At 55.9% G+C, this 15,534-nt stretch overlaps 1 protein-coding gene across 3 annotated transcripts in view; it reads right to left on the bottom strand.

Annotated features, from left to right (window-relative positions):
- Positions 1-4,208: 4,208 nt before the first annotated feature.
- Positions 4,209-15,534, bottom strand: part of CXXC5 (CXXC finger protein 5) — a 33,859-nt gene continuing 22,533 nt past the window's right edge. For all 3 annotated transcript variants that reach the window (XM_063086295.1, XM_063086296.1, XM_063086297.1), the window contains exons 2-3: positions 6,677-7,754; positions 4,209-5,254 (exon numbers count right to left, since the gene is read on the bottom strand). In XM_063086295.1, the coding sequence (XP_062942365.1) occupies positions 5,210-5,254; positions 6,677-7,594 (963 nt within the window). In that variant the 5' untranslated portion in view covers positions 7,595-7,754 and the 3' untranslated portion in view covers positions 4,209-5,209. The remainder of the gene's footprint in view (positions 5,255-6,676; positions 7,755-15,534) is intronic.

The raw sequence follows: 15,534 nt of genomic DNA, 5'->3' as shown, positions 1-15,534 counted from the left end.
TATGAGATTAGTACCATGCTGGTGGCTGCCTGTCCCTCCCCCAACCCTGGCTGTCGTCAGCAACGGCCTGTTGGCCCAAGGCTGCGGGTGGGCAGTGGGGGGGCTGGGGTGGGCTGTTCAGTGACCTCCATCCATCCATTTCTGGCACCTGGGAGGGGGTGGGAGCTGGTGCAACAATCAGGTCATATCCAAGCAGCCTTGACTACAGCCTAGCCATGCGGCCATCACCACCTCCTTCTTTGTGGCAGCTCACAGCTGGGCTGAGCCTGGGAATGAAGGCTGGAGCCCCAAGCCAGAATCTGCCCCTTGGGCCAACAGCTTCATGTCCCTGTTGGAGATGCTTTGAGCCTTGGCACTAACTGTGAGGTGACCTTGTTGCTCTGCAGAGCACCCTGTCAAGCACTTCACCCCACAACCCCTGACTATGTTGTTCTTCTTTCCTGGAACACACAGAGGCAAGGGCACTTGGCCAAGGTCATCCAGCAAGGGCACACACAACGTGGTTTTGACACAGGGTGACCAAGAAATAAGGAGGGACACATGTGTCCAGACTCCCAGACCCCCTCTTCATTCTTTTGGAGGCAGCTGGTCCTTCTCCCAAGGCAGCCAGGAACCCGGGTTCTAATCAGGGCATTGCTACCATCTTCCATCTTCCTCTTACCTTTTGGCAAGTCACAGACTATCTCTGGGCTTCATTTTCCCTCTTATAAAATGGGTAATAATCCTTGTCCTGATGACTTCCTAGAGCCAAAGAAGTAAACTTATTCAACTAGCTGAAACTATCCCAGACTGAAGACAGAACCTCCAACTAGCCTTGGGCCAAGGGAAAGTACCCATACCGAGAGCCTAGCTTTTGCCCACAATCACCCAGTACAGCCACAGGAGCTGTCCTGCTTCCTTCTTTCTAAACAGTATTACCACAGCAAAATCATAGCAAAGGGCAAAAAGCCCAGTCTAAAGTCCTGAGTCAGCCAAGGGCATAGGACAGGGACCCCAGTCCGGGTGGGAGGATAGGGACAGCTAGAGATTAGGTCAGGCCAAGCCTAGCTGCTGTGGGGGGGGGGCACCTGGCAGGCGCTGGGCAGGCTGGGGTGGGGAGAGGCCTTTGGCGGTCGAGATGAACAAAGAGGCTGGGGTTGCCAGGATATTCTGTGGAGCTGAAGCTGGTGGTGATGGGGCTGAGAGAAGGGCCGCAGCGGCCGTGGGAACAGAGCCTGCTGCCCCCATGCCAGCTTCCCCATCTAGACTGGGCCTCAGGGCCAGGCTGGGGTAAGAGGGGCCGCCAGAGCCCCAGGAAATGCTATAGGCAAAGACAAACATGGCAGTGGTGTCATGACCACACACAGGGTTATCCAGGAAGCATCACAGGGTCACAGTATGGTCACACAGATACATCACATACTCACAGGGCCAGATCTACAATGGCCACACAGACACAATGTCACACACTCAGAATTATCCAGTTTTGTCACAGGGTCATACAGTGCCGTACAACATCCAACGTCATACACTCATGCAGAATCACCCAGTGTCACACGTTCAGTCGTACAACCCAGTATCACACTGGATCTGTTACAGGATTGTACAATGTCACAGATCACACATGCAGTGTCACAGAACATCCCAGTGTGGCCACTGATGTCATACACCAACTCATGGCCACACAGAATCTCACATCACCGTCTCCCACACACTGTCACAACCCATTTTCATGTCACACCCGACATCACACATAGCCACATTGCTACACAAGGCCTCATATGGTTGTCAGGGCCTTGAAGCAGCTCTCTCTCTCTCTCACACATACACACACATACGCACATACACACACAAGGGAGTCCATGCAGGGGCTGCGTGAAGGCTGGACTTGTATCCAGTCCAGTGTATGAGCCCAGCCACTCAAATCCCCACCCTGCCACTCCCAGAGCCGGCCCTGAGTACCAGATCACCCAGGTGGGGGTACAGGGTGCTGGAGTGAGGGCTTCCCAGTCACCAGGAGGTCGGGCCCCCTACAGTAGCAGAGGGCACCCCGGGGGGTGGGCGGGAGGGGAACTGGGCCCATAGCTCCACGGGGATCCTGCCTCTAAGTACTTCTCTGTCAGATGGGGGAGCAGCAGGGGTGAATCTGCAACAGAGACACAGGGAGATAGAGGCCCAGAGAGACCCATGGAGGCTCAGAGATGTGGAAAGATGAAGGGACACAAAGACACAGTCAGGGACCAACAAAGACCATCAAGACAGAGCTGCAGACAGTGAGCCAGAGAGAAACTCAAAGACAGGCTGGTGGGGCCACGCAGGAGAAGGGCTGGCGGCCGAGCCACTCTTCAGAGGTGGGAGGTGGGGGTGCTAGGGCTTCAGAGAGGATGCACAGCCCTGGCGTAGGTAGGAGACATCTTGGTGAGCTTTCGGTGAAGTTTTAAAATAGCAACATCAGTTGTCATTCACAGTGCTTACTATGAGCCAGGCCCTTCCTAAGTGTGATCTCATTTCATCCTCAGGCAAGTTTAGGGAGACAATTATTGTCCCATTTCCCAGATGAGGTAACTGAGTCCTCATCATGTGTTCTGCTTCACAGCTATCCCCAGCCCTGGCCACCTCCTGACACCGAGGGGCTGGCCTACCATTTCCACAAAGCAGAGCGTAAGAGGCTGAAGCTGGAGGAGGTGAAGGGCTTAAGCTTTGGGTTTCTCTGTGTTGGGGAGTGGGCCCATGAGACATGGCTGGGCTGTGGGTTGGCACACTAAAAGGTACAGGCCAGCTGAGTCACAGCACCCCCTCTTGGGGCTGGCACTAGAGCCATCCACCCCACACCTGTAGGCGTGCCAGTGAGAGATGGCCGAGGCCATCTGCAGCCTGGGTGCTGCCAGCAACCAAGCAGGAGCAGGCAGGGGCTTCGTGCTGGTTGCCCCCTGCTGGCCAAGCTCCCCATCCCACTCCCCTCAGGGGGACCCTCCCTGCCCCCTCAAGGTTCTGGAGGTGCTGCAGTTTGCCTTGTGCTGGGGGTGAGGGTGCCCCCCAGCTGCAACACCTCCCCCAGCTCCCTGCTGGACATCCCCCTTCGGCAGAGCTGCCTGGAGAGATCACAGGCAGCCACATGAAAGGGAATTTTTCTCAGGCAGAGATGGAGTTGAAAGCTGCCTTCCACCACCCCCGCCTGCCCCCGCTGTGCCAGGCCAGGCTGCTTAGCCCCTGGTGCTGGAAGGGAGCTTGTGACACCCGGGAAGAGGTCGGGGGTCAGTGCCCCTCCCCCCAACATGGCTACTTTCTTCTCCCAGGAACAATGACAGAGACAGCCCATCTCCCCCACCTTACCGCCCACTCGGCTTCAGAAGCTGCCCCTTCTTTCACCTACCTGAAGCCAGGCTTCAACATTGTCAGAAAGTCCTTCCACAAGTCTAGCCTCCACCTCAGCCAGACTCAAAGCAGCTGGTGTTGGGAAGAACGCTCCCACAGTGGATGGAAGGGCCTCATACTTCAGGCCGGCCCCTGTGATGTGTAGGGAGGGGCAGGCAACTGCCACCCCTTCCTGTTCAGGCTGCTTTGGCCTAGACCATGTGGCTATGTAGTGACTTCTCCATACATGTGGCCTCTGAGTTCCCAAACAGCCTTGGACCAACAAACCCTCTGGGAGTGGGGGCAGTTAAAGTCAGGGACAATCCCCAGAACTCAGTCTAATAGCCCTCAAGCCTGAAAAGGAATGTGTATGTGTGCTGGGGGCGGGGGGGTCCTCTGTGTGTGCTCTGGGAACAGCCACGTCCCCACAAACCTGGGCTGAAACTGCTCCCTGGGGAATCCCATCAGTGGTTAGGGGCGTACTAGATGACTGCCATGTAAGAAGAAAGGCAGCTCAGGCCTCCGCAGTACTACAGGCTGCTTTGCACTGATCAGGCCCTGATGAATTTAGGTAAATAAAAAAGAGCCACAGGAGAGCGAAGCTCCCCAGAGGTGCAGGTTCAGAGGTGTGGGGTACAAGCAGGCAAGGGGCTTAGTAATCAGCCACTTCCAGATTATGAGCATTTGCATCCTGTCTGTCAGGCAGGCTGCTGCTGCTCTCCCTTCTGGATTCAGAAGGCCTCTCTTCCCAAGAGATCTAAATGTCCCTGGGCCATCCTTCTTCCCCCTCAAGATGGTCCCAGACAACCCCTGCCCAGCAACAGCCCCCAAGCCAGCCCCCTAAAACCCGAGAGCAAGAAGCCAGTGGTGCTTCGTGACACAAACATGCATTCGTTTTATTCACAAAACAGCCTGGTTTCCTAAAACAATACAAACAGCATGTTCATCAGCAGGAAGCTGGCCATGGGCGGGGGGCCCAGGCCGCACAGGGGCCCCCTGGGCACCCACCCCCACCGGCAGGGGACCACGCAAGGAAGCCCTTTCTTCTGTTGCCATCAGCAAAGCCAGAAAAAAAGGGACTTATTTTCTCTAAGGGAAGTAGCCAGGATTGGAAATATCGAGACATGGGCTCCCAGATCTCAATGGATAAACGAACAGAGCTTTCATTTTTCCAGAATCATCACCACTGGGGTGAGGGATCCCACCCAGTCTGGGGACTGTGGGTGCAACACGACTGGCCTGGGCCCAGGGATGGGGGTGAGGGGCTCCCTTCCCCTCTGTGAGCACCTCGCCGGCAGCTCTGCACACATGGATGGACACAGAGGGGCTTCTACACGGCGCCATCGACATTCTCTTTATAAACATGAGTGGATTCTCCAGGCAAACTATGCACTATTTCATGGTCGGAAAGAATCAAAGGAAGTTTAAATGAGGGTGGAGTTAAACTGTGCTAAATTACAGTAGTGCTTATTAGTAACTAGATTTCAAAAGGTTACAGAAAATTTACATTCTCTACACAAAAACTGCATCTCCTGCACAGACAACATCGACATCGACACAGGAAGGAAACTGATTGTCCATTCTTTGCCCAGGAAGTCTCGTACTTTATAGATTCGTCTTTACCTCTTTTTTTGTTGTTGTTCTTCCGAAAAAGCAGTTAGATTTTTTTTCTTGTCTTTTTCTTTTTATACTAGGGACGTGGAGATGTTAAAACGACAACAGAAAAAATATATATAAAAACAGGAATGAAATCTGTGAGAGAATATTTTTGGTTCTAAAGATGGGTGCATCCGTTTGTCTTCGCCCGAATCCCTTGCCGGAGACCACACGAGCAGTGACATTGCACGGAGAGGGCAGCTTTGGGTTCCCGCCGCCGTCACTGAAACCACCGGAAGGCGGCTCCCGTCGGAAGCATCACCTTCTGGCGGGGCAGGAGACAAAAACAAGGAGAGAGTTCAGTCAGGGTCCGGGTGGGCTTGGTGCAAAGACGTTCCCCCGTGGAGGGCCTCGTGGTGAGGGATGGGCATGGAGTAAGAGCAGCCACCCCGCAGAGTTCTGCCATCCTGGCAGGGCCAGAGAAGGAGCGTTGATCGCTGGGCCACTGGAGGGCCCAGAGCACCCTCAGGCCTCCTGAGCCACTGTGCCCAGGAACCTCCTTCCAGATAGGAAGCCCCTTCCCCCGGCCCAAAGGCAACAAGCACCAGGTGGCTGTGGTGCATCTGGAGGCCGTGTGTGTGTTTCTGTCAAATGGGTGTGTAAGCGTGTGCATGGGATATGTATACAGGTGTGTGCCTCGTGCTATGCTATGCTATACTGTATAGTGTGTACAGAGCTGGGGGAGAGCAGCAGAAATATTTGGTGTGTTTATCAAGCGGCTGTGCCTACAATAAGAGTACGTGTATAGGCCAGGTGTGTGCATGTGTGTGTGTTTACGCTGGACCAAAGTGGGTGACTTTGCGTGCACATAGGAGAGCAGACATATCAGATGTGGGGCTGGGGTGAGGGAGGGTGGCCAGGAGGCCATGGCTGGGACACCATTGTTTTCTAACCATTCTGGACATTGCGTCAAGCCCACTCATAGAGGGGCGGGGACGGGCAGGGACAGCAGGCTGAAAGATGCTTTTGTATCCAGGCCTGGCACTCCAGCTAGGTTGCCACGTCTGGGGGCACAGGGATGGGCCTTGCCACAAGGGTGGAGAGAAAGCAGCATGAGAACCTCTCTGCCTTCTCTAACCCAATCCCAAAGTAAACAGGTCCTTGCCTATACCCCAGGCTCATGGTCACCCCCTAACCCCAGGCCCCCAAAAGTCTGTCCATTAGGTGTTCAGACCCAGGATACTTCCAGGCCTCAGAGAAGGGCAACCAGCACTGAACTGCTCTATCCTTGGGTGGCCTTGGGGGAAGGCTGGGTTCTGGAGGAGAAAATGAAGGGCTTACCCTCAGGGCCACAGGGCCCAGGGCACAGAACCCCTCAAATGGGGCACGGGAGAGTCACACAATCTTGGGTCATAAACTGGATGCTTTAGGACACATCTGAGAGTCAGAAACTTAGGACTTGTATGGGAATCTCAATACCTGACCCAGAAGCCCTGGAAGGGCATCAGAATCCCAGGGCCTGGCATTTTATGCTTGCCTTACAAACTAGAGCCTGAAGGGATCTCAGGATGTGGCTCTGACTTTTGGGGCAGTGAAGTGGTGTCTCAAAGCCAGACCCCTAGACCCCTAGGACTGGCTGGGCATCCAGACACTCGCCCAGGAAGGAAAGTGGGGCCGGGGGTCGGGGTGGGTTTGAACTGCCAGACAGACGCAGGAGCCCACACACCTCCCTCTAAGGCGCCGTTACCTCCAGAGCAGCGGAAGGCTTCTTTTTGAGTTCCTCACATTTTCTGAATTTGCAAATCTGATGGCCAGTCTTTCGGTTCCTACAACTGCTGCACTGCTCGCAGTTGATGCGCCGCCGGCAGGGCGCACACATGCCACAGCGTTTCCTCTTCTTCTTGCCCGAGCTGATGGCGGAGGCCAGCTCTCCCTGCATGGGGTACTCAGCCAGGCCGGCCATGTGCAGCGCACTCTCGGCCAGGAACACACCTGCCGGGGTCATGATGAAGAGGCCTGGGTTGATGGGAAAAGCGCCCAGGTAGGGGAAGTCGGACTGGCCATTGAGGGCTTCGGCACCTGCCACGGCCTCCATATCAGGCAGGCCAGCACCCGCCTCACTCATCAGCGGTAGGTGCTCCTGCACCACGCGCTTCAGCATCTCCGTGGACTGCGCAAACTGCTGCAGCGTCAGCTGTCCCTCGGCTGCCAGCTCCGTGGCCCGCTCAGCCTTGCTCAGCAGGCTGGCCACAGCACTGCTTTTGTGCTTTGAGGTAGGGTTGCTTTTGTCCACCGCCATGACCGCTGCCAGGTCATGCCCATTGGCCAACAGGGAGGCAGCGGCTGCAGCTGCAGCAGCCTTGTCAGCAGACTCCCCGCCCATCATGCTGCCACCGCCACTGCCACCACTGCCGCCAAAGGAAGAGTAGTGGGAGAGTGGGCGGGAGCGGCGTAGGCTCTTGTTGAGGGGTTCGCTGATGATACCGCTCTTGTTCCGGCGCTCAGGGGGTGGTGCATCATCTGCCACCGAGGCTGGTGCAGGAGTGGCCACCGCTGCACTCCTGTCTGCCGTTCCTGCCTTTGGGCCACTGCCACCACTGCCACTGGAGTTGCTGCTGCTGCTACTGCCGCCGGCGTCCTGGGAGCCACCGCCGAGGCTCGACATGGTGGGGCCAAAGCCCTGACCCCACTGCCGGAGGAGCCTGACAACTGCTGGGGGTCCACAGATGAGCACCTGGCCCTGCTGCCCACAATAGAGATGCCTGGTGGACCTTGCTGCTCAGGGCAAGCACATGGTCAGGTGTCCACGTGGAAGTGTCTTCAGTCTGTTGGGACAAGAGGACACAGGGTCAGTGTAGCGGTAAACACCTCCTCCTTCAATATCACCAACACCACTACCAACTGTATTGCCATCATAACAACCACAAGTCTGATTAGGTGCCAGGCCTACCTTGGTTAGGAGTTTTTTATTTGTGCTATCTTAGTTAAGACTCACAAGAACCTTGTGAAGTAGTGGCTGCTGATCCTCTATTTTATAATTGAGGAAAATGAGGTATAGGAGAATTACCAGCCTATGGGCATATGGTCACTGAGCGGCACAGTGGAGGCTCAGCCCAGATCTGCCCTGCTAGGGTCTAGGAAGACCTGATGAAGGAAGGCAGTCCTTTCTGTGCTGGGGTGGGAAAGAACTGGAGATGCTTATTAACCTGAGAGGGTGACAGAGTCACATCTACTTCCTAATCTTCCTTCCGCTGACCCAACTAAGGAGAGGAGTACTTGAAGGTGTAAGTCTGGGAAGCTGCCCCTGGATCCTCCTTTGGAGACTTCTAATATATCAGTTACTTCACGGGTCTGACAAGATCTGCAGGCAAAGAAACTTTGTATTTAACTCAGAGTTTGCCAATAGAGAGCAGAACCCTTATTTCAAGGAGCATCTACTCTCTCGGGCAGAGGACAAGCCTTGCCCTGCAAGAGTAGGAGGACGCGCTTGTGCACACACCAGCACATACTTCCTCCTCGGCTCCCAGTCATTATCATCTCAGACCTCTCTTGTCTTTATTCAGGCCTCACTGCTGTGCTCTGGCCTGGCTCCCAGATCGGGGAGGGGGCAGAGGCCTCACAAGGCCTGCAGAGGGCCTGGGTGGAGGTCCCAGTGAGAACCCAGAGAGCTGGGCTGGGCTGTAGGCAGGAGGGGCTTCTGGATGGGGCAGGCTGGGACTGAGAGGGTAGGTGTGACCCTTGCAGGAATGGAGCCAAGCAGGGGCCTGTCCTTTGGCCACCTCCACATTTCTGAGGTGCCCCTTTCCAGGACAGGCCTGCTCCACTCAGGCCTCAAGGCCAAGGCATTTGAGCAGCCAGCCTCCTTGGCTGGAAGGAACCGGTCCAGATGAGATGGGGTAGCAGTTTCCTCATCAGTCCTGGCTCTCTAGCATCCCTTCCCTATCTGCCTGCTGTGGCTCAGCACCCCCAGGAGAGGGGTGGGAGGACAGGGCCCAGCCCTGGAGCAGCTGGTGGCTTAAGGGGGAGGCGCACATCTGGTGGCCCCATCCCGCCCTGGGTCTGAGGGCGGCACACACTGGATCTTTGTCCCCAGGCAACCCCACCACCCCCCAGTCACAGGACTCAGCCTATCCTCCCAGGAGATCATCTAGTCCAACCCTCTGTATTTACAGAGGGGGAAACTGAGGCCCCGAGCAGACGGGGGCCCCTGCCTGGATTGCTAAGGAGTGGTCACAAAGAAGAGCAAGTGTAGGAAGGCAAAAAGCTGTGTCCAGTGTGAGGCAATTGTCAGGCATCAAAAGGCAGCCACTACTGGCCCTCACAGTGGGCAGCAGCCCACCAAGAGTGGTAAGGAAGAGCTGGGTAACAGGACCGACCCAGGAGTGGCTGGCAGAATTATCCTAGCTGGACTAGGGGTGTCAGAGGCCAGAGTTGTAATAAGAGAAAAGGGACCATGTATGCCCAAGGATAGCTGTGCTGTCCCACCTCCTGAGAGCCAAGCCCAGGCTGGCTTTTCAGTCCCTCTCCTCAGAGATTGATGACCCCACCAGGCATCAGTGACCCTGGCTAGTATTGGGAACTGTGGCTAGCGAGACCAGAACCAGAAATCACCAAGTCATCTCACCCAGCTCCTATCCATCCGAGCTCAACTACCCTGCCCTGGACCATAGGCCCCAGCAGCCATAGACACAGGGTGAGGGCAGAAGACAGAAGAAGGCAGGTGTCTGTGGGCTGGGAGGTAGGGAAAGGAGCGGTGTGTGCCCCAGCCCCTGTGTGCGTCCCCCGCCTCTGCGGCCTGCTGGCTGGTGGCAGAAATCGATAGCTGCATTAACGCTGCTCTTGCTCTGCTCGCTCCCTCCCTCCCTCCCTCCTCCCAGCTCCAGGATCTGGCTCTGCATGCAGGGCGGGCAGGTCAATTAGAAGTCAGCTCTCTCCAACACAGCCGGCCTGCCTGTGTTCCTGCCTGCATTCGGGGCTGATGCTCTGGCTGTCTCTCTGCTTTTGTCTCCAACCTGAGTCTCTCTTGGTGGGGACCAGACCTCATGTTCTGTTCATCTCTATCCCTCCCTTGGAATTTCTCTGACCTTCCACTTTTCTGTTCTCCCTCAGGGACCACCTACCCCCAGCCTCCCAGGTCCTGGGACATGCTGAGCTTGGGATCAGACATGAAATGTCACCGAACAGGTGCAGACAGCCACAGAAACTGAAGGTGGTGGATGCGGTAGGAGAGAGGTACACAAGGGGGAATGGCCCACTGTGGTAACTGTACCCTAATCCAGAATGGGCAGACATCACATCTAGTCCTCAAGCTTGTTCCAAATCTGCCCCTGTACCTGGCTCATCTTCTCCTTCAGATCTTAGGAAAAGCTGATGCCCCAGTCCCAGTGGACCCCTGACCAAAGGCCCCATTCACAGAGCAGAGGACATAGAGGGGACATTCTTGCAGGTCCCCATTCTACTGCAGGGCACACGGTAATCCCCTTCCAGGCCAGGAAGGGCCTGGCAGTGCCCAGGCAGCAGGGGAGGAGCTGGGCTGCGTTGAAGCGGAGCGAGAATGAGCGGGAGGGAAAACTGGCGGGCAGGCGGGCGGCAGCGGGTGCATCCATCATCGGCCCTGCCAGGAACGCATCCAGCCCCCAAAAAGAAATACTGCGCCTGAGGAGGGACAACAAAGGGCTCCGTTTCATCAGCAATGCGGAGCCAGCGCCCCACCGCCCCGCCAGCCGCGGTCAGCCCACAAAGGACCCCTTTGTCCATGTAGGAGCCGGGCCGGCCAGGAGCTGGGACCAGGGGCTGACGGGTGGGGATAGAACCCAGGGGGCCAAGGCGGGGGGATCAGAGGGGACATGGGGGCAGAAGAACAGAGGCAGGTTGGGGATTAGAGAATTATGAGACAGAGAATTTAAGGGGTGGGTCAGAGAAAAAGGGATCTGGAGAGGAGGGGGCAAAGGGTTAAGGTTAGAGACTGGGGCGATCGAGCTCAGAGAGACTCAGGGACCCAGGCACTGCCCAGGCTTGGGGACTTGTGGGTCTGAGAAACATGGAAACAGACCCGAGGAGGGAGTCTCAGACCCAGGATCATGGGGACCAAGAGAAGGCAGTTGGATAGGTCCACAGAAGAGGGAGATGAGCGGGAGGGCAGAGAAGGGACAAGTTGGGGGGATCAGATCAGACCCATCATGTCCAGCCCAAGGCCTGGGGAGAGGAGATGTGGAGGAGGGCTGGGTGGCAGTGGGTTCCTGGCCTTGGCATGGCTGTGGCACCCAGTGCCTCCTGTAGTTTAAAGCTCACCGGCTGAGCTGGGAAGACAGAGAGAGTCAGAGGTGGGGCCACCTTCCTGGCAGTGGGGCCACTCACTGCCTCTACCCTAAGGCCCTGGTCAGCCCCTGAAGGCACAGACCCTGCCCATTCTAGCCAGCCCGCACCACCAAGGTGGACAATTAGGTTCCCTTAAGTAACCAATCCTAGCAACTAGCATTTATTGAGCACCTACTGTGTCCCAGGCCCTGTGCTCTCATACTTTCCATGTCTTATCTCCTGGACTCCTCCCCACAACTTAGGAAGATAGGAACTATGTATTAACCAATTTCAGAAATGAGAAAACTGAGGCTTACAGAGGTTCAAGCTGGTGTCAGTCCAAGGTTAAACAGCTGGTGCTCAGCAGTGGTAGAATATGAACCCAGAGCTCAAGTGTTAGTCACCCTGCTTCATGATCACCTTTGTTCTACTGGGCAATTGACAGAGTGGCCCAGAGCAAGGTGATCCAGCTATCCCTGAGGCTACCCCCAACTCCCAGGGTTGTTACCGTGCCTGCCACCTCTCTGTGGTCGGGAGTGAGCTGTCACAGACCCCAGGGGAGTGCCCGCACGAGGGGGGCTTAGAGATGCCCACCAGGAACCTGGAATGCTGGGCCAGTTACATCATAATGCCAGATGGTGATGAGGTCACTAGAGGTGGTGGCAGTGTCCTCACTGCACCCTCAGCCCCAGAAGAGCCTAGCTTCACTCCCAGCATGGCTCCATCCTGAAGCCTTCAGGCCAGACAGCATAGGGGAGGAGAGGACATTCTGGGATGGGATGGTGCTGTCTGCACATACACATGTACACAGGTGGCCCACAGCAAGACATCTTAGAAGTTTGGATGCACCCTTTCCATCACCTACCACAACAGCAGTCCCATGCCTCATGGTACTGGGGAGACAGTAGAGGACACAGGCCCTGTTATCGCCCTCCAGGAGTGCATGGGAGCTGGGCCAATGGGCACATGAACCACTGTGAAACGAGGGCTGAAGGGGGCCTAGCAGGGCATCAGGGGCCTTCCTGGAGGAAGAGACAGCTAGGCTAAGAGTTAAGAATAAGGAGAGGTTACCAGAGTGAACACAAGCCTAAGTTCCTAAAAAATGAGGTGTGGCTATGAGGCTGGCAGGGTCTCAACTGGACAGGGGGTCTTGAGGCCAAGGGCAGGATTTTTTAACCAGCTTTATTGAGGTATAGTTTACATACTACAAATTCATCCATTTTTAAGTGTACAATTCAGTGATTTACAGAGTTGTGTAACCACCATCACTCCCAAGGGTGGGTTTGACAAAGGCATATCTTTCTACTCCAGGCTGGCTGGAACAGCCTTCCCGCCATGCTGCCTGCTGAGGAAGGCCTCCCAGACGAGGCTGCATTTCAGGACCCCAAGGCCCTGGCCCAGCGGGGCCCCACCACCACTTGGGCAGGCTGGCTTTGCAGACCCACACACCCTGGCTCAGGGCATCCTTCCCCATACTTCCATGCATGCTCCCGACATCCCCCTCACACCCTTCTACCCGCCTCTGTGGGCTGGTCTTCTTGGCCTCCAAGGGAGGTAAAATGGACAGACAGACTGATGGCAGGCAGGCCAGTGGTGGCGGGGGAGCAGACCACAGGCTACAGTGGTTGAACTAAGCTGAGCAATGGCAGGGAGGAGGCGGGTGTTCTGTCTCTGATTTCCATGATTCACCCTGGGGAGTTTCCAGAGGGGGAAAAAAGCCCCACTCAGGCCCAGGGAGATGCACGCTGGGACACTGGTTTTGGAGGCAGGAGAAAGAGAGCACAGGGCACACACCCAGGTACGGATGGACAAACATATGCTGACACACTGACTACTGCTAGTATCCAGTGGGTGACCTGGGGTGTCACATGCCCTCAACACCAATAGGGTCTCCCCAGGACTGACTGCCAAGGACATAGCTGGGGGGCTGCAATTGTATTTCTCCAACTCCACATCCCCTGACCCTCCTACCCTCCTCCTGCCAGGAGAGGTGCCACACCCTGGCCTGGGGACTAAAACATGCTGCTGATACACAAGCGTTTGAGAAACTCCCTGGAGTACATGGACCTCTGTTTCCCTTACGGAACTCATCCAAACAACTGGAGGAAGGGATCAGCCCATCCACGGACAGAAACACTGAAGCCCCAAGCAGAGGTATGCCCTTACCTAGGGCTCTAGAGAGTGAGATGAAGAACCTGAGACACTCTGATAAAGACAGGGCCTTCTTCAATAGGTGTTTCCCTCAGGCCGGATTCCTTCCCTGGATGAGTCAAAGGATTAGAAGGACCTACATATGACCTTGGCATATGGCCTCTGAGCCAGTATCTATCACATGGGGCCATGAGGATCACAGCTAACATGTATGGAGCCCTTCCTATGTGCCAGACACTGTACATGCTTTACCTCATGTAATCCTCATACCCACCCTCTGAAGGAAGTACTATTATTGATTCATATAGAGCAGTCAATTTGATAAGCAGTTGTGACGTAGAGAAAATGATGCCCTGACTGTTTGGGATCCCCTGGATCTTGGACTAAACATTTCCCAAAGTGGCAATGTCTGAGCTGACAGCAATCTTGGATCAGAACCTGCATACCTACTTGGGACCGCCCTCCTGGTAGAACTCACCATAGAACAAGCCGGGGAAGGCTAGCTCAGAGATACATGAGCCAAGAAATTAGAGAGAGGGGACTCTGTCCTTCGGGGCTCCTGTGTGGGGTGTGTTAGTATGTCTGTTGGGGGGAGGCACATGTCAACAGGACTGGCTAGGGAACTGGATCCTGTGGTCTAGGTTTGTGGCTCCGCCCTGTCCTCCCTTACTGTTGACTTTGACCAAGCCCTTCCCCCTGCCCAGGCCTCAGTTTCCCATCTGTAAAATAGAGAATTGTTCTTGCTGCTTACCCCAAACCGCAGGAGTCATGATCCCAGAGGGTCCCACGGGGAAGGAGGTAAAGAGATACAGAAAAAAAGATTCCAGATAGTCACCCCCTCCCACCCTCCAAATCCCAGGAAGAGGGGCCCAGAAGCCTAGAAGCCTAGGCCCCAGAAGGCCTGAATCATGTGATATGCAGGTAGGGAAACAGATTTGGAGTGAAGGGTTTTGAGCAGGTCACAGGGTTGAGACTGAGCCCCAGATGATGTGAAGCTTACTAGGACAAGGGGCACCCAGCCCCTCCCACTCTTATTTCAATAGAGGACATGATAATAGCAGGTCCTGATAATGAGCACTCACTCTCTGCCAGGCATGGTGATAAGCACTTTACATTCATTTTCTCCTTGGAGTCTCTCTACAGCCCTGTATTATTATCCCCACTTTCAGATGAGGCAACTGAGGCTCACAGAAATAAAGCCACCTGTCTAAGGTCACAAGGTCAGTAAGTGGCACAGCCAGGATTTGACTCCAGGGCCTGGCTCTCCAATACTGGCCTAGCACTCTGAGGCACATGGAGGGAGGAACTTCAGCTGGAGGATGAGGTCCAGTTCAGCTCTCAGCCCAGAAGAACTCCCTAGGTTTCCCATGGGTCCTGGGGAGTGGCTCTCAGGCTCTGGGCAAATGACATTAGGGGACCTTAGCAGAGAAGTCTGCAGCTGCACCCCAAGGCCCAGGAAAAGACAAGGGAAGGGGCTGCGGGTGGGCCGACGGGCCAGGCTGGGCCAGAGCTCCGGGCATTCCGGCGGCCTCCGCAGGAAGTAGAATGGGACGGAAACCGGCTCCTGCCTCCTCCCCCAGAATCCTGTGGGCAGCCCAGCCGGGCCGCACAGAGGCCCTCTTTGTGCCTGCCCCAACCCGCCACCCGCAGCTAGCCCAGGGTTTTGAGTTTCCTGGGGGGTGGGGGCCTAGTCACCACTAAGCCTCCAGCTACCTCCCCTTCTCGGGAGCGGTCACAGCAGTCCACAACTGGAGAGGAAATGAGTGGATGGCCAGGGCTACCCCAGAGACCCTGGGGGGCCTGGAGTCTGCCCACATCCCATTCCCCCCAACATTTATACACCCTAGTCGGGCTCGAGGTAGAAATACAGACCCAGAGACAGAGCCTGAGAAGTCACCCCCCTAAGCCTGCTTCTCAGCCAGCAGCCAGCCACCAAGCCCATCATGATGCACCTGGGAACCCACAACCCACCCCGGTGCTCTTGGGCCCAGGGTGGTGCACATAATGAGGCCGGCCAGGTGGGTAGGGCAGTCCATCCGTCAACCCTCCATTTCCCACTCTCCAGGACTCCCTGGACACGCAGGGCTCATCAAGCAGAGGCCTACAGCTCCCTCTCTTCTAGCACTGTCCCGTGGGTGGTATGATTGCTCAAGGAAC

This window comes from Cynocephalus volans, chromosome 2 (assembly GCF_027409185.1).
Source record: "Cynocephalus volans isolate mCynVol1 chromosome 2, mCynVol1.pri, whole genome shotgun sequence".
Lineage (NCBI taxonomy): Eukaryota > Metazoa > Chordata > Mammalia > Dermoptera > Cynocephalidae > Cynocephalus > Cynocephalus volans.
The sequence above is the reverse complement of the archived record's forward strand: the minus strand, read 5'-3'. Positions and strand labels throughout refer to the sequence as shown.